General features: G+C 41.0%; 1 protein-coding gene and 1 long non-coding RNA gene across 2 annotated transcripts in view; one reads left to right on the top strand and one right to left on the bottom strand.

Moving 5' to 3' along the window:
- Positions 1 to 1,366: 1,366 nt before the first annotated feature.
- LOC122493119 lies at positions 1,367 to 6,455 on the bottom strand. Its single transcript, XR_006299827.1, has 3 exons — positions 6,200 to 6,455; positions 2,961 to 3,090; positions 1,367 to 1,729 (listed from the first exon to the last, which is right to left on the bottom strand). It is a non-coding gene; the product is annotated as an uncharacterized LOC122493119 (long non-coding RNA).
- HPSE2 (heparanase 2 (inactive)) overlaps positions 3,084 to 22,247 on the top strand; it is a 663,935-nt gene continuing 644,771 nt past the window's right edge. Inside the window, exons 1-2 of the mRNA XM_043597217.1 lie at positions 3,084 to 3,543; positions 6,449 to 6,606. Of these exons, the coding sequence (XP_043453152.1) occupies positions 3,254 to 3,543; positions 6,449 to 6,606 (448 nt within the window). The 5' untranslated portion in view covers positions 3,084 to 3,253. The remainder of the gene's footprint in view (positions 3,544 to 6,448; positions 6,607 to 22,247) is intronic.

The raw sequence follows: 22,247 nt of genomic DNA, 5'->3' as shown, positions 1-22,247 counted from the left end.
ATTTTATACTGAGGCCCAATTCTTGTCCCCTAGGAAATTACAATTTAAGACAGAACAGAGGTACAGGTGGTTACCACTCAGCACATAGAAACTAAGGTAGAAACCAATCTAATATACAGATTAATAATGAGCTACTTACAGCATATAATTTAGGATTAGATGGGAAGTAAGACAAAAACCATGATATGGGGAAGGGAGGCTCTTTGGAAAGTGTAGCCCTGTGAAGATCTTTATCCACACTAGACCAAAGGACCAAACAATCAGCTCATCTTGGAGTCAACCAGGGCTATCTGGAACTCCTTAAATGTTATTGAATTGCTTTCTTTGCCTTGATGTCCTGAGGCTGTATATGACTAGAATTTCAATGGCTAAAGAAGATGGTTTTCATCAGGAATTTTTTAAAAAAATCACGGTTTTGTTGGTTTTGATTTTTGTACTACATACAGGTTCTGATGAGAACGTTAAATAGTGGTTAAAGTAACTAGGACACCAAACAATTATAGAATAGTTGGGTAAGTAAGCAAAAATCATGGATAAAGTTAATAATTAAGCAGTTTCTCATTGATCCCAAGTTCATCCTGAGCCCCAAGAGTACATATTTTTGAAAGGTACGTTAATTATACACATCTAGTAGGTGAGTGATCTGTTTCATTTATGTGGTTGTCCTCTGGTTCCAATGAATGTGGTTTCTAAAAGTACATTCACTTGTAAGCCAGGGTGTGTTTTGGCCCTTGGAAAATCTGACTCCTTGTTAAACATAAAGAATTGGTTTTAATTCTGAGTATAGAAAATAAACTAATGGCTTCTGAATTTGTAAGATAAGTATTTCCTAAAGGAGTTGACCAGAAAATACTAATAACTGGGAAAACAAATTACTGAACAGAAACCTAAAAGAAAGGTACTATGACAAGTAAAAGTCATATTATTTTCTTATTTATTTCTTCCTGAAAGCAGTACATGATTTTAGTGTGTTGAGCATGATTTGATTTACCATTAATTTATTTCATAGACATTTATTGAGTGGCTGCTAAATGTCTGGGTCTTGAGATACAAAGATAAATAAAAATCGGCTCCAGGCCATCACCATCTTAAGGAGGTACTCAGTACACATCTTAAAATTACAATAATTTTTACTGGAACTTACACCATACCATACACCCACACACAAGAAACACATACATATCTTAAAAATTTTTTTTTTTAATATTTATTTTATTTTTGAGACAGAGAGAGACAGAGCATGATCAGGGGAGGGGCAGAGATAGACACAGAATCTGAAGTAGGCTCCAGGCTCTGAGCTGTCAGCATAGAGCCAGACATGGGGCTTGAAGCCATCAACCGTGAGATCACGACCTGAGCCAAAGTCGGACACTCAACTGACTGAGCCACCAAGGCGCCCCAAAACCATACATATTTTAAAGGATTTAGTTGTGTTAGAAATTTTCAGGAACCAAAAGAAGCAGGCAGGCCTTAAGGGCCGAAGCCTACATGTAATAGTTCGGTGTAACATCTTGGTTTTTAAAATCATCTTTAAATAATATCCCTTGGATTTTCTTTCTCCTTTGGCCTTATTTTATCCCGGTCTACTTCTATGAGGTCTTCATGGCACTTCCCAGTTTAACCCAACCTAACCTCTGTATTTCTTTGTTGCTTGGTTTGAAAGAATCTCCTCAGGGAACCTCAGCTGAAGGTCATATATTCCAGCCCTTTTCAGATTCCTGAATCCTGTCTGGGGGGAAAGAAGGGGAGACAGGTTGCTATTTCAGTTTTTGTGGTCTCTGAGACTGCCATTTGCACATCCACATTTGGGGAATCTGCATTTTAGAATTTTGCCTGTTTGACGTCTGGAGGCCCTGGGATGCTAATGCATACCCATTGTGGGTAGAATAGTGATCTTCATCTACCAAGTAGAAGGCTCATTTTGTTCCAGAAAGAAGTTGAAAGTGGGGCCCAACCATGTCACTACAGCCAACTGGGCCTTTTCACCCTGTGCTTGTGTATGGGACCTGTGGCTCTGCCTGAGAGGTGTGGGTCAGGGTCTGTAAGCTAGGGCTGGTGGTGTACCATGAGGCTCCTGGCTGTTCTGGAGCATCCAGGGACTATGTCTGGTCGGACACTGACTGTGACTCCTGGCCGAGTTTGAAAACCCTGCTGTGTTACTCTGTTCCTTTCCCTCACCATAAAGGCGCACTTCCATGCTGGAGGGATGCCCGTGGTCAAGGGACTGGAGGGACTGGAAGGGCAAGTCTAAATGGGCTTGTGCAGCGGAGTGGCCAAGCCTTGGCTCAGATGGGCGAATCCCCGCCCATAATATCCAAGCACCGACCAAGTGGCTTTGACTTGAACTAAGTCAGCGTATATTGAAGTCCCCAAGACACTTTCTCCTTGGCTGCAGTCAGAACGGAGCCATGCGCAGCCTGGGCCCTTTGCCCCTACCGGCGGATAAGCCCTTTGACCTGGTCATTCTTTGTATTCCTTCTGGCCACTGTTTTTCCTAACGAGGTCAGAGGATGCTTCTGTGTGGCTGCCCAGCACGTCGCAGAGGTCCATACTTGTGTCCATGAAGTGCACTCTGTGCTCTGGCAGGAATCACCATCGCTACCGCAGGACCCCCTTTGCAACTTAACCACTCTAGCTGTGGCTGCCTCAACCAAAAGGAAAGGGCCCAGCGCGGATGAAATGCTGTCCGGAGAAACAGGCGCACGGCGAGTGCGCAATCTTTACTCCAGCGCGCCCAGGGCTGGCGCTGGGGCTTTCCTGTCGGGATGGAAGCTAGAACCGCCCTCCCCAGAGCCTCCCTGGGAGGGAAGTAAAACCAAGACGTCCCGCCCCGTACCCAAAACGTTACAACCACACAGTTTCGATCCATCTCTCCGCTTCCTGACCCTAGAGGGTTAAATCAGGAGGGTACAACGCCACCCCTTCCTCCTACTTCCCGCCTCCCCCCTCCACCCCCTTACCTTTAAAAAGTTAAAAAATGTCTGCAGTTGAAATCTCTTAAAGGGGCGGTGCTGGTGAACGAGTACTCTTGGCACGAGTCGCTGAGAAGGCTGGCTAGGGGCGTGAGTTCGCTCCACCAGCACCAAAACACTGAAAAAAAAAGAGAGAGAGAGAGAAAGAGAGCAAGAGAGGGGGGAAAAAAGGAAAGGAAAAAAAAACGGGGGGGGGAGGCAGACAGACACACACTTTAGATAAGGACAATTAGTCACCAGTGAGACCCTGTAGGAAGAGAGGTTTAAATCAGAGGGATTTAATGAGGGTGCTCTGTGCCTTCCCTGAAGCCATGCCCTCCAGCAACTCCCGCCCCCCCTCGTGCCTAGCCCCGGTGGCTCTCTTCTTGGCTCTGTTGCTCCATCTCTCCCTTTCCTCCCAAGCTGGAGACAGGAGACCCTTGCCTGTAGACAGAGCTCCAGGTTTGAAGGAAAAGACCCTGATTCTACTTGATGTGAGCACCAAGAACCCAGTCAGGACAGTCAATGAGAACTTCCTCTCTCTGCAGCTGGATCCGTCCATCATTCATGATGGCTGGCTCGATTTCTTAAGGTAAGGCAGGGGCTTCCATGGATCATTTTTTTTTTTTTTTAAGTAACACCCCCCATCCCCCATTCCAAAGGGGGAAGAAGAAGAAGAAAATAAGCCAAGCGCATCTCACAAAGAGAAGAAAAGAGGTTTTCCTTCTCCTGGAATATTTGCTGTGAGGCTTTAACTGGTGATTGAGAAAAGCAGTGTTTTCTATTAAGATGCACATGTTTGCAATGCAGAAGGCATTTCAGAAACTTATCAGTTATGACTGAAAAAATGTTGTGCTTACATATATCCACAATTAGCCTCCCTGTCTCCTTCTGAAAAAGAAACAAGAGGTTCAGGGCAGTTACAAAAGTGAAGAAAAGGTCTCGAGCAACAAAGACCCGAGAGGAATGGGTGCGTGTGTGTGCCTGTGTGTGTCTGTGAGTGTTCAAGGGGGGGATAGCACGAAAGTGGAATTTTCCACGAAAAGATCGATTTGTCCGTTCTCTCCCACTCCCAGACAGAAAACGAATTTAGGCAGAGGCTTGAGCGGTGGGCAAGTTAGATCGGATATTTTAAGTTTTCTTTTATATACTCCGCTGTCCTCTCCAGACTTCAGGACTTTGTAAGAGGCTTTTTTATAGACCGAATGGCCCCCCAGTCCCTCCTCCTTAAATCTCCTGCGGTAACTGCATAGTTTGGTTTTTCTTTAAAGAAAAAAAAATTCTCGCTCCAGTGATAGGGTATATAAGCAGAGCGGAAAGGGTCCTAGAAATACTCCGGGGATGTTTCAGAGGTCTGAACCTGGCACCAGCGGATTACCGAACCCCGTGGTTTGTACCATGGACTCCCCTCTTATTCAAGGGCTTGGAATCTAATTGGGCTCACTCTCTCCCTGGGTTGTTACTGTGTAGCAGTTAGACAACTAATCAGGGACAGTTGCAGTGCAAAAATAAATAAATAAATCGTCTGCAATGTCGAATCCAAGTGTTGAGTTATTAAAAATTCCCTCCGAATGGGAGCCTCAGCTGTGGGCTCTCCCGAAGAGCCCTGAGCGCTCTCCCAGTCCCACTCTTCTGCCGGGAGGCCGCGTCCGCCGCGCGTCTTTCGTGAGTATCTTTCACTCCTTTCGAAATCCGCTTTGGTGCTGGCGCGCTCTCGCCCTTCGGTTGTGCGGGACCACCGGGGCCTCGGCCGGGTCAGCGGACGCGGCAGGTAGCGGGAGGCGCCACGTGGAGCACTCCTTGCACGTGGAGCACTCCTTCCACGTGGAGCGAGCGTTGCAGGAGGACCAGCGGCTGGTGTTGCTGCCGCTGCGGTCGTTTGTTTATGCCCGTGCCTCCGCTGGGAAGGCGGGAAGAGCTCCGCGCCGCCCGGCGTCCTCCTCGGGCCCTTGCAACGGAGCGCGTCTCTAAGCTCGTGTGTTGGTGGGGGGCTACGGGGTTTTCCGAAATACACGCCCCACCTGCACTGCACTACTCCAGCTGCGCGGACGCCCCCAGTCTTCTTTTTCCTACCTTCCTTTCTTTTTAAACCATCTTGTTACATGCTTGCTGCAGAAAGGATTCTGGTAGGAAGCTTTTCGGGGAAGAAGCCGTGGCGGGGCGCATTTGCATTAGCTGTACAGGCTTCCGGACGGATGGTGGTTGGAAATGCCTTTTCCGCGGGGCCGCACCCGTGCCGAGGCCTCTGCCCGCCGCGGGCCCGCGCGACGCCCGGCCGGCGCCGGCCCCAGAACGCAGTCTTGGAGTCCTCCGCCAGACGTTCCCGGCCACCAGGCTTCTCGGTGCGGCAGTGCGCGGCTTTCAGGAACTCTCCGAAATTGGAGTCCCCAGCTTTTTTCTCTCATACCCACCTCCGTTATGATCCTCTGTAATTTCTCCATTTGGATTTGGATTTTCAGAACCTGAGCCAGCAAAGCGTTAAAAATAACTTACAGATCCAGATTCAAATTCTTTGGTGCTAAGAGCACTTGCACTGCTCCTTCGTCACCCCTTCCTGAAGTAGCGGTTGGCTTTTAAAACTGCTTACTTATGGAAATCCTGAAGCTAAATGAACGTAAATGCTGGTGTTCTGATGCTCCTCGAGTGCCCTCAGACGAGCAGGTCCACATTTCGGCAAACTTCACTTTTCCAAGAGTTGGCTTCCAAAGGGCGCCACGAAAAAGATGGAGTTGAAGTAGAGTGGAGAGGAGGATGTTACCCCTCCTGAGAGCCGGCTGAATTATTTAAGGGGCCAAAGAGACATTGCTTTTACCGTGCAAAGCCCGGATGGGGAAAGTTCTCAGAAAAGCAGGGATTTACCCTGGCAGTCTCTCGCCCAGTGTTAGGGAGATGGATGCAGTTGTTACACTACAGTAGTATTAAAGGAAGATCAACTTTAGCATTAAACAAAGAACCAACCTGACCTCAGGTACCTGCTCGGAGAGAAAGGAGGCCTGTTTCACCTTCACCACTGAGGTTGCAGTGCCCCTGGGGCAGGGGATGCAGATTCCGGCTTCCAGCCTGTAAGTTTGGCAAAAGTCGGAGCTCTGCAGTCCACGCGCTGCGCGTCTCCGCCAGGAGCGCTTTCCCGGCAGTGGCAGGAGCTGGGCGACTGCGCCCAAGCCCCGTGTTCTCAGCAGAAGTGCCCCCCCCTCGGCCCCCCACACGCACTGCATTAACAAACAGACTAACCGACTGGGAAGAAGTACCTTTGGCGAGCGGCGTCGGGTTGTCTGAGGGAGGGGGCCGCGGCCGGCTGGGCGCAGGAGGCGTAGCCCGGGGAGCCAGGCGCACGCGAGACGCCGGGGCCCGCGCGGGTGGCGGGCTGGGGCTAACACGGCCCGTAGCCTCGGCCGGGTCGCTCTCGGAGAGTGGGGAGAGAGCCGTGGTCGGCGCTCCGCTCCGGGTCGCCTCTCCTCACCCCGGATCCTTTTCTCTCTCTTTCTGTACCCCTGCAGCTCCAAGCGTCTGGTGACCCTGGCTCGGGGACTTTCGCCCGCCTTTCTGCGCTTCGGGGGCAAAAGGACCGACTTCCTGCAGTTCCAGAACCTGAGGAACCCGGCGAAAAGTCGCGGGGGCCCCGGCCCGGATTACTATCTCAAAAACTATGAGGATGGTGAGAAACGACTTACTTCCAGTCTAGCGGGATGGGGGACGTTTGAAGAACAGGAGCGAACTCTTGCTGTGTATGGGAGGGGAGGGGGGGGAAGGTGGGTGGGTAGCCGGCTTGGAGGAGAGCCTGGTAGAAGCTCCTCTGAGAAGCTGGTAGCTGCGGGCTAGGGGACACTGGCGTGTGGCGCTTCTGACGCGATTACGCAGAGGGGGTCACCAAGTTGTCCTGGTCCAGGCTGCCGGCCTTTCGCTGGGCGGCTGCGCTCCAGGGCCGAGAAGTGGTGGCCAGAACAATTAGCAGGCTGGTCCTGTGGGGAGATTAGCGGGTTCTTCGAGAAGATTCAGACAAGTTCATAGGCTACTAAGGGATCAGGGTCACGTTTGATTCCTAAAACTCTAGAAAAAAGTGCTTTTCTGTGTTTTTTTTTTTTTTCTTCTTATTTCTTGCTTTCCTGAGATGAGGATATGGGTGATTCAGCCTCTTTTGAAACCCACTCTAAAGTTTTGTGGATAGTATCTTTTAGATTGGACCTTTGTTAGGGGATGTTTGAAAATCTCCACGGTGGGTTCTCCTTCAGACTGCCTAATGTCAGAGTCGCATTTTTTTTTTTTTAAATGAGATTGTGTAAATGCCAGCCTTCTTTCTTGCCAGGATGGAGTAGTTAAGTGTTGGAAGGGCTTTGAAAACTCCAAATCATATTACAGTGTGAGAGACCAATCTTTTTAGGTTTGAACAGTCTCATTTTTACCAGGAAGAAATGAAAATGGCATTTTAAAGTTTTGTTTAGAGGGTATAGTATTAATATATATGAACTTTCTTTGCGGAGAGGGGGACATAAGTCTTTCAAACAGTCAAGATGGGAATTGGTGGGTCCTCAGCTACTGAGGCTGTTTAGATTGTATAAAAGAGGTATTGGTGTCCATTCTTGGAGGGTTATCTCTTCTCTGCTGTCCTTTCTCATAAGTGAGCCTCAGTTTTATTTTTAAAGGGCTCAAGGACAGGTTCTTAGAACTCCCTGGATTTTGTCACATCTTGTCCTTGTAAATCAGCAAAACAAGGAAATGTCGTTGTATATTCTGGGGTTTCACTGAATGGGAATTCTGGAGAGAGATACTTCAAGAGTGGCTGAGACACTTTTTTTTTTTTTTAAGTGTCAGAACGGAGAAAGAGCAAAGCTGAGTCTTCTTGAGTTTAAAAGCAAGAATAGGACTTACTCATAACATTTGCCAAAGTGTATAGGAGTTTAAGGTGACATCTTTTCAAAGGTAAATGTCATTACCATAAAAATGTGGATTGCAATAGATTTTGCTGTCACTTAGCATAAAATGCTGAAAGGTAAAAGCTAATTCTGAACAGCAGCTCTGATGGTAACTTGACCCAGGGCCTTATAGCTTCCAGGGTCACTGTCAACTCTGTGCTCAGACATGAGAAGGGAGAATATTACTGGTTTTCCTGATGAAACAGCTCTGGTTTGAATCCGTGTGAACTACTTCTTTGGTTTGTGGAAAAATGTAGAAGAGCCCCAAGAACCACTGACCATTATAAATTATAGGAATTGGCCTTTTTCTCCCAAACATGTACCTAGGATTATATTACCAATTCATTGAGAACATGAGATCTGCTTAAAATGAAGGATACAATTTGTTTCCCTTTGTGAAAGGAGAAAGTGGGCATCATGGGGAGAAAGGAAATTGGCAGAAAGCCGTGCCCCATAAAACTTCATAGCATTTAGAAAAAATCAGAAATCGAAAAGATCTAAGAGGTCATCTTCAATCTTCCCACCATTTCAGGGGCCAGTACAGGATCATTCCATATGGAATCCTTTTCTTGTTTTGTCCAACCTGGTATTAAATATCTCTAGGAATGTAGTTTTTATCACACTTATGGGAAAGAGTTCTTCTGTCCCGTAGGTTTTTGCCAGCATATTTATCCTGATTTTTTTTTTAAATACAGTATTCTCTAAATATTTATGACTATTTCTTTTTCTTTCTTTCTTCTTTTTTTTTCTTTTTTTGCATTTTTAAGACCTCTGTCTTCAAACTAATTTGTCTTTGGTGTGAGTGTCAGCTTCAAAAAAAAAAAAAAAAAAAGGTTTCCTGATAGCTGTTTTTTATCTAGACTACCTGGATTTAATTCCTTTAAAACTTTCTTTAAAGTCAGTACTTCCAGACGCTAATCTGTTTTATTGCTCCTAGCTGAACTCCTTTTGATTTATGTCTCTCCAGTAATAAGATGCTCTGAACTATGTCAGTATTTGAGACCTTAGCAGAGTTAAAGAGAGTAGGAGTGCCCTATTTCTGCCCTTTGATGCTCAGATATCCTTAAATCACCCATATTGTCTTTGTTGTTGCATGTTGCATTACAGAATTTAAGGCAAAAATGTTTTCGGTAGAGTCTTAGTAATTTTGCAAACATTATACTTTAGTTGTCACTCTTTATCCAGTGATAATTATCTCATCATGAACATCTTAAAAATAATTAGGTCTTCTTAGCAAATGGCCCTATAATAGGCACTTGGGCATAAGCACCTTATTAAAAAAAAGATGTATTGACTTAAACATGATACAGAGTAATGACATACATTTTGAGTAATAAGATACCCTACTGGCAAATTATGAAATTGAATGCTATAGTTAAGAGAATATGGAATTTGGATTTAGAAAGCCTATATTGCAGGCCTCACTCTATCACTTTTGGTGGTGTGGCCCTGGGCTTGCTGCTTCTCTGTAGCATATGGATGATGATAATACCTGCTGTGCATTGCTTCTGTGAGGCTTTTAAGAAGTAATGTGTGTAAAATATTGTGTCAGTTACAAAGCACTATATAAAGACTAAGGATCTTACTTTTATTAAGGGCAATTTCAGAATATTTATAACATTTAATATTTTAAGGTGGGATTAAGGAGTGAATAAGATTTGATGAGACAGAAATTTATACAGAAGAAAGGAGATAGAATTGGGGAATTGGTAAAAAGGATTAAGTGAATGTAGGGAGAATTGTTTTTAAGGGACCCAGGTAGAGAACAGGGTGGCTTACTTTTTTTATGGTAATGAGACAAGAGACTAGTCTTTAGTTTTGTTATATGCTAAGAGTAAAATGAACCAATAGTACTTGGGTAAAATACACTTTTATAGTTAATGTATTCATATAACCACCTTGCTGTGATTTGTTGTTGTTTTCCCCTGAATTAATAGGGCAGTTAAGTCAAGTGGCTTCTATTTTCCGAATACTTTTAAGCACTTTAATGCCACTGCATTTTCTCTAACTTTCTAAAACTATTGTTTACGTATCACTTTGGGATGGTCTCTGGTTACTCTTTGAATACAGTTATCTACTCTATGCTTAGGCAGCTTGAATTTCATACAAACATGGTGATGATGGAAGAAATAAAAATAGGATTGTTTTTATATACCTTGGAATCTTACCTTTTTCCTTACCTTTCGTACACACCATTTATTATGCACATCAAAAGACAGCTTAATATCTAAAATATCATACAGATTATATCACTCTTCTCAGAATTTCTGATTATTTTTGGATTGCTTTCAGAAAATGTTCAAACTCCTCAACTTTACATTCAGAGCCTTTCACATTTCAACTTCAGCTTACATTTTGGATCCTGTGTTTTCATATACTTTTTATTACAGTCCTTGATTTTCATGGTCTCCTTAAAGCACCCTCATTATTTCAACCCTATACCTTTGTTCAGCCAGATATCTCTGCTTCGAATGCCTTTCTCTTGGCTCTGTTCAAGTCTCACCTCCTACCCAATTCCTGAAGGCCCATCGCAAATGCCCCTTATTTTCACAAGGCCTTTCCTGAGCATGTCATTGTGTAGTGATCTCTTCTTTCTGTGGACCATTGTAGCTTTTACTCTTTATGTTATTCTTTTTGGCTCCTTCTGCCTTGTTTTGCTCTTTAACTTTTCACATGTATATGAAAAGTTTTCCTTTCCATTAAATGCTTTACCTTTTCAATTAGAATACACATCTTTATAGGAAGGGACCATATTTAATTATTGTCTATTCTGAAATGTCTAGCATTATATAGAGCTTCGGCAAATATTTTTGGATATATATTGGGTTAAGAGCACTGTTAAAGCCCTAGGAAAATGGAGGTGATTAATGAAGAAATGAGTGAATTAGTATATGAAGATTCTATTCCTTTTTTACTTTCAATGCACAATCTTATAAGTCCATTCTTAATGCTTATTTTAATGATATTCTTCATTATTTTAACCATGTACTCTTAAGTAGTCTAAGTCATCTTGGTTTCATGCTATGCATTAAATCAACCTTACCACCTGGTTTAAAGCTTTGCACTGGACCTATACTGTTTTTATATTGTATCTGTTTCTTCTTTGCCTTGACTTTTGCTTTTCCTTGTTAGCGTCTTATATAGTTTTATGCCTGATTTTCCAATTCCTGATTTAATAGTTCTTTTTCACAAACTTTGAAAGTTGTTTTTTTTTAGTCTCCCTCATCTTGAAGATTTTCTCTTCAGAGACCTTCTCAAATTCTAAATGATGAATGTGAGTGCACTTTATACACTCTAAGGCACTATATGACTATTATTATTGTTCGTCTTTCTCCTGAAAGTTTTCCCAGTTTTAGAAGTGAGGTTGTTAATTCTTTTTCTTTCTATTTCCTTTCCATCAATCAAGACATAAGACCTAAGAATAGCACAACTGCCAAAATACATATTTGCTTTGAACTTCCCTACCTTTTACCATCTCATTTTATTTCACAGAAAGGTTTCTTGAAATTCAATTACATTTAACAGGTATTTATTGATTATCTACTCTGTTTAGTTTCATGCTGGGCAAAGAATGGCAGAATATTGAGATAGTGTCCCAAATCACCATTAGAACACAACAGTAATAAGTGCTATAGGCAAGATCTACTAATCAGTGTTAAAATAAGTAGGGGAGACCTTAACATAAAACTGGATATTTGCATAACTTCAAAGCATGTCTCCCATAATATTTATTAATGAGTTGTGGTGGTTTTAGTTTGTGTCCACAAAATCTTCTTTGTCTAGGAGGTAGAACGTAACTTTTGTCCCTGTAAGTGTATGCTGGATTTGATGATTTGCTTCTGAAGAAGAGGGTCTGTAAAAAGGAAAAAAACTAACTTGACAGTAGAGAAGCGGACAGACATCATTTCAACAAAGTGATCAAGCTTAATATAAACAGATAAGTCATGTTGATAATCATGTATTCCCTGATAAGATATGATGAGAAGGCACATCACCTTTATGATATTCTTTGCAAGAATTTCTAATTCTCTGTAATTATGAAAAACACTAGTGAAAACAAACTGAAAGACATTCTACAAAATAACTGACCTATACCCTTCAAAAGACACTGTCCCCACTGTCAATGAACTAATAACTTAATTAGTGAGATAATGTTTATACTGATAAAACTTAAGAGTAACTCAGAGACAATATGGAAAGAAGTACTAAGTGAGACATAATAGTTTGCCAAGTGTAACAGGAAAAGTAGAGATGAATATGGGCCAGATTTCAATAGGAGTTAGGTTGGGCCTTGTGAAAGATAGGCAGACTTTAGGCAGGTAGAGACAAGAAGAGAGGACATTTAACTGAAGGGAAAGAGCATGAGGCAAAGTCTAAATATGTGTTTGCGTAGTAAGGAGACCATCCTGGCTGCACAGAAGGTACATGTTAGGAATTATCTTAGTTCATGTTGCTACAACTATGTCATTTTTCTTTAAAAAAAATTTGTTTTTAATGTTTATTTCTTTTTGAGTGAGAGAGAGAGAGAGGAACAGAGCATGAGCAGGGAAGGGGCAGAGAGAGAGGGAGACACAGAATCTGAAGCAGGCTCCAGGCTCTGAGCTGTTAGCACAGAGCCCGACACAGGGCTCAAACTCACAAACCGTGAGATCATGACCTGAGCCAAAGTCGGACGCTCAACTGACTGAGCCACCCGGGTGCCCCATATGTCATTTTTCTATAGAAGCCTATTTGCACATTTTTTTGTTAATTCAGAAATGTTTGTATTTAAAAAATATAAAAAATAAAGTACATCTTAGAAATGATTCTAAGAAAAGCTCATATTATTAGAATTATGTCTAAATTAAGTTTTAAGAAGTTCTAATGTATTTTTGTTAGCTCCAAAATATGTAATTGAAGAAGAAGAACAAGGAAGTACACGTTTGAGGGAAAAAATTGGTTGGGTCAGTCTAGATTAGATTACGAGAATCTTGAGTTTTAGGCATAGCAAAATAGTATTGTTCCTATACAAAAATAGAGGCTGTTATAAGTTCTCTTATTCCATTGAAGAGGAGAAGGACATGTTTTCAACATGGGCAGTGATCCTTGCCCTCTTTTTAAAATTACTACACATGTTCACATACTCTAGCTGAAGTGTTTTATAATTGTACTTGGTGAAGTTTGAGTTATGAATCATGATTGAATTTAAAATTGCACAATTTAAAATTTAAATTTAGGGTATATAAAAGAAAAGGCTTTGGAACTTGCTTGATAAGTTTTACATTATCCTTCTTATAGAATAATAACAGGCTAATATTTTATAATATTCATTCATTCATGAATTTACTCATTGAGCAGGCATCTAGTTCCTCTTTGACACTGAGGCTGAGAAGATGAATGGGGCCGAGGCATTAATGTCAAATTACACACTACTGATCTCTTGTCACTTTAGCAGTCGCAGCCAAAACAGTTGCTGGAGATTTTTAGGCTGAAGAAAAACTTCCAACTTCTTCATTTGGTATTTCATGATTTGTCTGCCAGCAACCTTAGAAGGATTTGATTCAATTTAATATTTTATTAAAGGGTGTCAGAAATCACCTGAAGTTTTATATATGTTTTATTCTGCCTTTTAGAAACAAAATGAATGCATTTTCTGTAATGTTTAAATTTGGTACCCAAGTCCTGAGTGCTAGCTGAAGCTCACTGTGAATTTGAATATGGCATCTCACAAAGATGTAGTCATCCTCTCATTTAGCCACAACTTAATCATTGTGGCCATCTGTAGAGTGCTGAAAGTGGTAGAGATTAGGAAACTCTGGGATCTGTTACAAGTAAAGGTAGCTTGGTTATTTCAGGGAATCAGAAAGTCCAGTAAATAAACCTTACAGTCACAACCACATTTGTATAATTTATCACCTGGTCATTGGGATCAAAGGTAATGCAGACAGTTATGTGTTCCTGAACAACACAATTGTGCTACTGTTGCCAATACCAAATATCATTTCTCTTGCCAAATGAGTTTATTTTATTTTATTTAAAAAAATTTTTTTTTTCAACGTTTATTTATTTTTGGGACAGAGAGAGACAGAGTATGAACGGGGGAGGGGCAGAGAGAGAGGGAGACACAGAATCGGAAACAGGCTCCAGGCTCTGAGCCATCAGCCCAGAGCCTGATGCGGGGCTCGAACTCACGGACCGCGAGATCGTGACCTGGCTGAAGTCGGACGCTTAACCGACTGCACCACCCAGGCGCCCCCAAATGAGTTTAAATTGTCTCTCCTGTTCTCCCAAGCCCTCCTGATGGGATGAGTACTTCATAGAAGAAGAGACATTTCTTTCATGATTCCCTGGGTCTGATCAGGCTGCCAGTCACATGGTCCGGGTTCCTAGAATCAGGAGCCTCTTCTGTGAATCCTTCATCAAAATGGATTAACTTCGGTGCTTTGTAGTGCCTTAATCAAGTTTTCAGCTATCTCAGTCTATGAGGCAGTGGATTGGGAACACCGAAGGGTGTGTGTGTGTGTATGTGTGTGTGTGTGTGAGAGAGAGAGAGAGGGAGGGGGGATACTAGCATGAGAGAATTTGATGTGTTTTATTTCTTGCACTCATCTGTGGATAGTGATGTAGTCAGGGTAAATACATATTTCTACATTAGTGGCTGGTGTAACAAGGTATAGGTACCTTGTTGAACTCTGCTGTCCTTTGGTTTCATGATTTGGTTGAGTGAGGTTCAGTTCTGTCAATTTTCTTCAATTTATTAGTATAGTGAAAAACTGTAATTTTGCTTAATTTAATAACGTTTTAATATAATCAACTCTGTGCCAAGCTTAGTGCTAGATATTGGGGCTACCAAGAGGAATAAAGCATGAACTGCAGTCTCAAAGTGCTATGGTCTTGTATATTTGTAGAATTTCAGAGTGGTCTCAGTATTATCTCTCTACTTCAGTCAGATTAATCTTTGCTTAGTCCCTCCACTTTGCTTATATATCCTCCACCTTGAGCATTCCTCTTCCCTCCTGAATTGAAAATTTTACTTGTCCTTCAAAGCTCTGCCCATCTTTTCTCTTATTAAGCCTTCTGTTAAGCCAATCCCCATTCATCCCTCCTCATTTTCTGAATTTTTCTGAAATTCTTCTCTGAATACTCAATCTCATTTAGTCCAAGTGCCCCAGAATTGATGTTTGATTAACTTAAGCAGACATCATTTTTGTCTCTAAGAATTTACAATCAAAACACACTGGTATTGACACACATAAAAATCCATATAGAGATAACTATCAACCCACTGCATGGAACAGACACTTTAAGTCAAACAAAGTGTTTATGTTATTTACAAACCTTAATACATGTGTTTTGCTTTTTATGGCAAAGAATAAAGAGTAAAAAATGTAAGCTGCATATAGGAAAGATGGAGTACATAGCTATATGTATATATTTGTATTGAGGATGTTTGTATTGTTGGGGATTAAACCAGTGTCTTATTCTCACTTGCCCTGGAAAGGCAACAATGCCTTGAAGTATCGAAGGTGAGATTGGAAAGCTGAAGAAAGGTAAATTGCCCAGAGTTGTGGCATACTCTGAAATAAGAGTGGATATTTTTCTGTAGCTTAATGATAGTAATGATATATTAATAATATTACTTAATGTTATTGAGTGCATATTATGTGCCAAGTATTATTTTAAGGAATTTACATGCATTAACAAATTTAATTCTCTTATCAATCCCATGAGGAAAGCACTGTTTTTTCCCACTTGACAGATGGGGAAACGAGGCACAGAGTGGGTAACTTGCCAAAGACCACCCAGTGAATGAGTTGGGTGACATCAATTATTAAACCTGCAGGCTTAAATATCTTTTCAGGCACGTAAGACATACAAGAAATAATAACAACGAGAACTAGATAGGATACAGTCAAATGTTAAATGATGTAGGACAAGCTGTAAGGACTACAAGAGTTGAGAGGAGGTGAAGTGAGAGCTAGAGTAGTCAGGACAGGTGCCTTAGGAGGAGGGCTCTTGACCTGGCCTTGAGGATATATAATAATAATGCCAATAATAGCTACTGTTTGTTGCACTCTTAACTGTGCTTTACATATGTTACTTCGTTTAGTTCTTAAATCAATCTGATGAGAAGCCTTGTGTGTGGGTACGAAGAACCTGAGACTCAGAAAAGATGTGATTTGCTCAAGGTCATAAAGATGAGTAGTTGGTAGAGCCATAATTAGAACCTAGTCCTGTCTTCTCTTTACCCTGCTTAGGTAGGAGAGGGGTCCCGTCTTTGACTCACTCATTGTTTTATTCATTCATCCATTCATCTGTCTGCCACTCAAAAGCCCTATGTTAAACACTGTCAGTCATTAAAAATATGTGTGCCATAGGCCTTCCCATGAGGATAATTGAAAGTCTTGTGGGTTAGAACACAAAATAGTTGTTAGGTAAAACAACAAAAGAATGTAATCGTAGACACATGAACAATTGAAAGAGATGGTTGTCACACTTTATGACATATTGAAGTAATAGAACAACAACGGAGCTAATGTGGAATAGAACTTACTAATTTCTCTGGGAAGGAGGTATTTTTTGAAATGGATGCATTGAAGAGAATAATAGAAATGGATAAATAGTGTTATTGACATAAGGGAAATGGCAGGATAAAAAGCAGAAAAATAAGTATATTTGAAAAAGTTGTTGGAAAGTTACAATCAAACTGTTGGGCAGTTTTAGAATCATTATTATTTATTTTTTTATTTACAAATGGAACTATACTCTGCTTTAAGTTCTAGGCCCAATGAAACCCTGTGAAGAGTAAGGGAATGGAGAAGGGTAAAGTTTCAAGAAAACCCTTTATACCTCCCTCTGTGTCTTTTTCTTTGAATTGAGATTGTGTTAAATTCAAGTGGAGAACACTTTTATAGTCACTTAAAATGAAGAAACTAAGGAACAAAGAGGTTTATAATTCTACAAAAAGTCTCAGGTGTGGTTTAAGTAACTCTGCTGTTAAGTGGCAGAGCTGTTGTTGGACCCAGGACATTCTCAGTCCGAAGTTGGTCATTGTCACTCTCCTTATTATAGCCTAACAGCACCATGTTCCTTGTTCTTCTACCAAGAAAGCTTCCAAGGCCTTTCCTCGGGATTTATATTAGCTTGAGTCTGATTTGAAAGTTTGAGAATGGGGCTATATGAAAAGTATATTTCCTTTGTGGCAGTTTCCATCTGGTTTGGTCACTTGTCACCTCATTCTGTCACTTCTCTTTCAGTTCCCTGTCTCTGTCCTCTCACTGTCCTGCTGCCTGATTAATCTTTCTGAAACTCCACTGTCCCCCTTTAATTGCTCAGCTAGAAAACTTTAGAGACATCTCTTGTCTGCTCACTCAAGTTCTCACTCTCCTCTAGCTTTCCAAGGCCCTCGAGAGTCAGCCTCTCTCTCTGCCTTCATTTCTAACCCTTGGATTCCCCACTCTATCATCTGTTTGCCCACTTTCTACCACTTTCTGAATTCTTCCTACCTTGCAAATCTCTGCTCAAATTTGTCCTCCTCCTCTATGAATTCTTCAGTACTCAGCTCAAAGTGATTTGATTAATTTATTCCCTCGTGAAACATTCATCAAGCCTGACTTTCTGAGGCTTTTATTATCTAAAAATCACTCCTTTGCCATGCTCTACCCTTAGATTTTAGATCACTGCGAGAGTGGTCATTGTATCATTTCTTTTGTTTCTATAACATCTAGTGGAGTGCCTTTTACATAGTAGCTCTTCAGCAAATACTTGTTGATTTATTATCTGCCATTTATTTGGTAGCTTAATATACTAAAGGGAATAAGCTCTCTTATGTTCATTGTTTTTGCTTTATAAAAATATTATAGGATATTTCTGGTTAATGCTTAACTTCTTTATTCATATTTTTACTTTTAAAAGTTTATGCTTTTATTTATTTTATTACCAATCTAATATATACTCACTAATATCAATTTGATGGTACACATACTAAATGACCCCCAGTCCCACTCTAGAGATATAGTCACTTAAAAAAATTTTTTTAATGTTTATTTATTTTTGAAGGAGAGAGAGAGACAGAGCATGAGTGGGAGAAAAGCAGAGAAAGAGGGGGACACAGAATCCGAAGCAGGCTCCAGGCTCTGAGCTGTCAGCACAGAGCCTGACGTGGGGCTCAAACTCACAAACTGAGGTCATGATCTGAGCTGAAGTTGGACACTTAACCAAATGAGCCACCCAGGCACCCCAGATATAATCATTTTTAATGGTCTGGCATGTATCTTTTCAGACCTTTTTCTATGTATACAGATGTATATAAACTTTTATATATATAATTGCGATCATATTGTATAACTTGCTTATATAGATAACCTTTTAGTCAGTAACCATGGTTTCTTTTTTAGTGAGTACACAATCCATGTGTGCATGAGCTGTAATTTAACCATTCTCTTTAATTCTTTCATTGGTACATTTTTGCAAGAGCTTCTGTTTGCTATTTGACTATAGTTTGTAACAGAGCAGTGCTGCAGTATCATATTTCTTTCTTCATATTTGAATTTGATTTAAATTATTTATTTTCCTCTAACATCTTTTTAAACACCCTTATCCATTTTAATCCTTTTAGCTATAATACATTCTTGAGTAAATGTCAAGAAAACAGCCACAGCAAAACTAATTCTGTGCATCAAAGTATGGTTTCCTTTAGTGAGATAAGTGCTTTGTAAAGTTTTGGATACAGATGGAAAGTGACATGCAAAATATTTTGAGTTTTTGTTCAAATGTTATATCACTGTGTGATTTGAAAGAAATCCTAGGTGAGGATTTCTTGATTCTCTTTGAATGTCACTCATCTAATTAAAGCTGCTCTGTGGATTTGAATATCAGTCAGCCAAAGAAGTGAGATTTATGAAGACCTGGCATGATGTTTTGTTGGAAACAAACTAAAAAAGGCAGAAGGTAGCCATTTTTGAATAGCTCTCTACTCAGTTGTTTGCAGGAGAAAAATGATTACACTTTACATTTGTAATGTTCTTTAAAGATTATAAAAACATTCCTGATCCTTACAGGGACTGTGTATGGTAAGTTTATTTTAGATTTTGTCATTTTCATTTTATAAATGAGAAACAGACTCAAGGAAGTTGTTCAAAGTAACATGGTTTTTAAGTGGCAGGGCTGGGATTAGAATGCAGCACCTCTGCCTTCCAGCCGGATGCTGTTAAATGAGGCACCGTAGCTAATGACGGTCCCTTTACTCCACTACAGTGAACCAGGTGGGTGCTTGTATTCTGCAGTGGTTGGGACACTCTGAAACAAGTTGTATGGGAGGCTGGAATGGGTCTGTGGCTTTTGTGAGAGGGTGTGTTTGCTTGAAGGTGTGCTGGAGTCCAGTTTAGATTCTTGCAGTTTGGATTCTTGCATCTTTTTGAACTGGTTTTCATTAACCCCTGAACAGGCCACAGAATGCCCTTCTCTGATATGCCACCTGAATCTTAGACTCCCTTGAGACCGAGGTCCAAACCCAGGGTGAGGTTAGAACTAGTCCGGAGAATAGGACCAGGGGACTTTTGAGAGCACTGTGTGGGATGCCGGTATCTCTGAGGAGACTTCCAACAAAGAATTAAAAAGCCGACATTCATTAGCTATCACAGTGCACCCAGTGAAAGGGAGGAGGAGTCTGTTTCATTTACTATGAGCAGGCCCCCTGTGAGTAGGCAGAGAGGTGGAAATAGAGCATGAGCTTTTTGGTGATAATAGTCACTAAACCATGCACAGTTTAAAAAAATCTTTGTAATCACCTTTGAGATAAATCTTTACGTGTCTCTCAGTGCCTTGATAGGTATTCTGTTTTCATCTGGGTGTTTATTTCCTTGCAATTGTTGAAAAACCAGATTGTGGAATTATTTGCCAGGCCATTACGAATCCCTTTGGAAGAGTAGACTCAGGTTAATTCCAGTGAGATATAAATTCAAAAGGAACTACAGGCCAGGCTTAGCCAAGTTAAAATCCATAGGTGAAACTAAACATGTAACCTAAAACTATTACAAAAATAAATGGTATTGTTTCATAGACCATTTGTAGAAGCAAATGAATGGCACCCCAGTCCAAAGGTCAGGAGTTTCAACAACTTGCAGCAGAAAACTTACACTTATTAAATGTCTTCACTAGGGGTTTTTGTGTTAGTAGATGACTGAGGTCTTTTGTTTCTTCTGTTTCCTCATGGCAATAAAGTTGAAATTTAGCAAGCTTTCAAAATGAAATTTCTCGTAGAAGGTATAACCACAGGTTTTAAGTTTTCATCACCTAAATGTGGAACAGAATGATTGAAAACTTGGGGGGGGAGGGGAAAAGAGTTGAGGACACATGTGGTGTGTATCAAGAATCAGTGTAAATCAGGAAGGTGTGGTAAGGGGGATTTCCTGTGTTACAGAACTGCTGAAATAGGTCCCCCCCCCCCCCCCCCCCCGCCCCATCGGTACATTCCAAGTAAGGGTGCTGGCCTTTTCTGACACCTTGCAGAGAAGGTTTATCCCTTACCTGACACACTGTAGTTTCCTTGAAGCTTCAATCAACAGTTTGCTGCTAAGGAAAAACTCATCCTGGGGATAATGCATTCTTTGATTGTGTTCTTTCTTTGGTGCCTCATGAGTTTGGCAGGTACCTGCCCATAGGGTGGGGCCAGACTAGTACATTTGAGCCTGTTTTTTTGTTTTGTTTTGTTTTAATTCATTCTCCAGGACAGTTATTTTTTCCAGTTTCCAGGTTATGATGATAATAACTACCAATTATTGAGTACTTACACATTCCAAGTACTGGGCCAAAAGCTTTTCAAAGGTGATCAGTATTTTTCTTCACAACCCCATAAAGCAGGTACTCTTAACTGTCCCATTTGATAGAAGCCTAGAGATGTTAGTCAGGGTTCTCAATTCTGGCTGCACATTAGAATTTGCCAAGAAAGCTTCAAAAAAATATTAGGCCCTTGGGGCTGGGCTGAGGCATTGTGATTTTTAAAAATCTCTGCAGGTGCTTCTAAAGTGCACGTTGTAGTAAGAACCTTTGGGTGAAGTGATTTGCCTAAGGTACCCAAGCTGGTCTGTTGTGGAGTTCAAATCTACACAGTCTGACTCTAAAGCCCAGGCATAGCCAGCTCTATCGTAGTGATGCCTAAATTCTTATATGCATGTAAATCACCTGAATCTAGTTAAAAATGAGATTCTGCATTTCTAAGAAGCTCCTAGGTCTTTCCTATGCTGCTAGTTTGGGGACCATACTTGGAGTAGCAAAGCTTTGCTACTAGTTACTAATATTGGTACCTATGGTCGCCAGAAGGGGAAACTGTTCACTGAAAGGCAGCAGCCTAATGAGGAACTGGGAGGGGCTTCTCATCCATTTTACTTTAGTGATGGTGACAGAGATCATGGGCTGATTATATAAACTTTTCAATGTTTTCCCAGGGCTAAATAGCCTGTTTCAGGTTATTTTCCTGTCCTTGAGGACTTTCTTGTCCTTGGAACTTCATGTCTGTGGCAAAACTAGTTGTTGAGGCCTTTTCATCTGTGAGGTAGGAATATGGGGTGTAATTGTTAAGTTGCTTAGCTTTTAAAACCCTTTGCTCTTTTTTAAGGAGGCTGAAACAGAGGTTTAGATAGATGAGAAATTACAAGAAATCCTTGAATTTTTGTTAAATGCTCATTCAAGGATATAGTCCTTGCTCTAATAGAACTTACACTTAGTAGGAAAAAGTGACATATGCAATAGATAGTGATGTGTAGAAACATGAATAGACAAATTACAGAGGAATAGGCAGTAAGCTTTACCTGAAGTACTTGGGGACAGCTTCACAGGTGTCACTAGACAGATTTTCTGTTATTCTGATTGTTGGAAATGTTTATAAGAGTGTAGGTTATTAAGACCATTGCCAAGATTTCTTAAGTTTTTTTCTGTATTACAGAGTGGTTTTATAATTTTGATGTTAAGGGTCCAGGTGATTCTTATCAATAGCCTACATGAAAAAAATGGAGGTTAAATGTATTTTCTTCTGGAAATAGTGTCAGTACATCAACAATCTACAATTGAGCTCTTCCAAGGCACTGTAAGCATTATCTCATTTAATCTTTTTAAAAAAGTTTCCTTGAGATATAATTTACATTCAGTATGGCTCACATTTAAAGTATATACTTTAATGGCTTATAGTATATTCACAGGGTTGTGCAACCATCACTACAGTCAATTTTAGAACATTTTCATCACTCCAGAAGGAAACCTTGCACTGCTTAGTTATCTCCCCCTAGATTCTCCCCTCCCCTAATCAAGGCAACCCCTAATATACCTTCTGTCTCTGTGGGTTTTGCCTATTCATGAACGGAATTGTACAATATGTGGCTCTTTGGGACTGATTTCTTTAACTTAGCATAAT

The sequence above is a fragment of the Prionailurus bengalensis genome, chromosome D2 (assembly GCF_016509475.1).
Source record: "Prionailurus bengalensis isolate Pbe53 chromosome D2, Fcat_Pben_1.1_paternal_pri, whole genome shotgun sequence".
NCBI lineage: Eukaryota > Metazoa > Chordata > Mammalia > Carnivora > Felidae > Prionailurus > Prionailurus bengalensis.
This window is presented reverse-complemented; position numbering and strand designations above follow the sequence as displayed.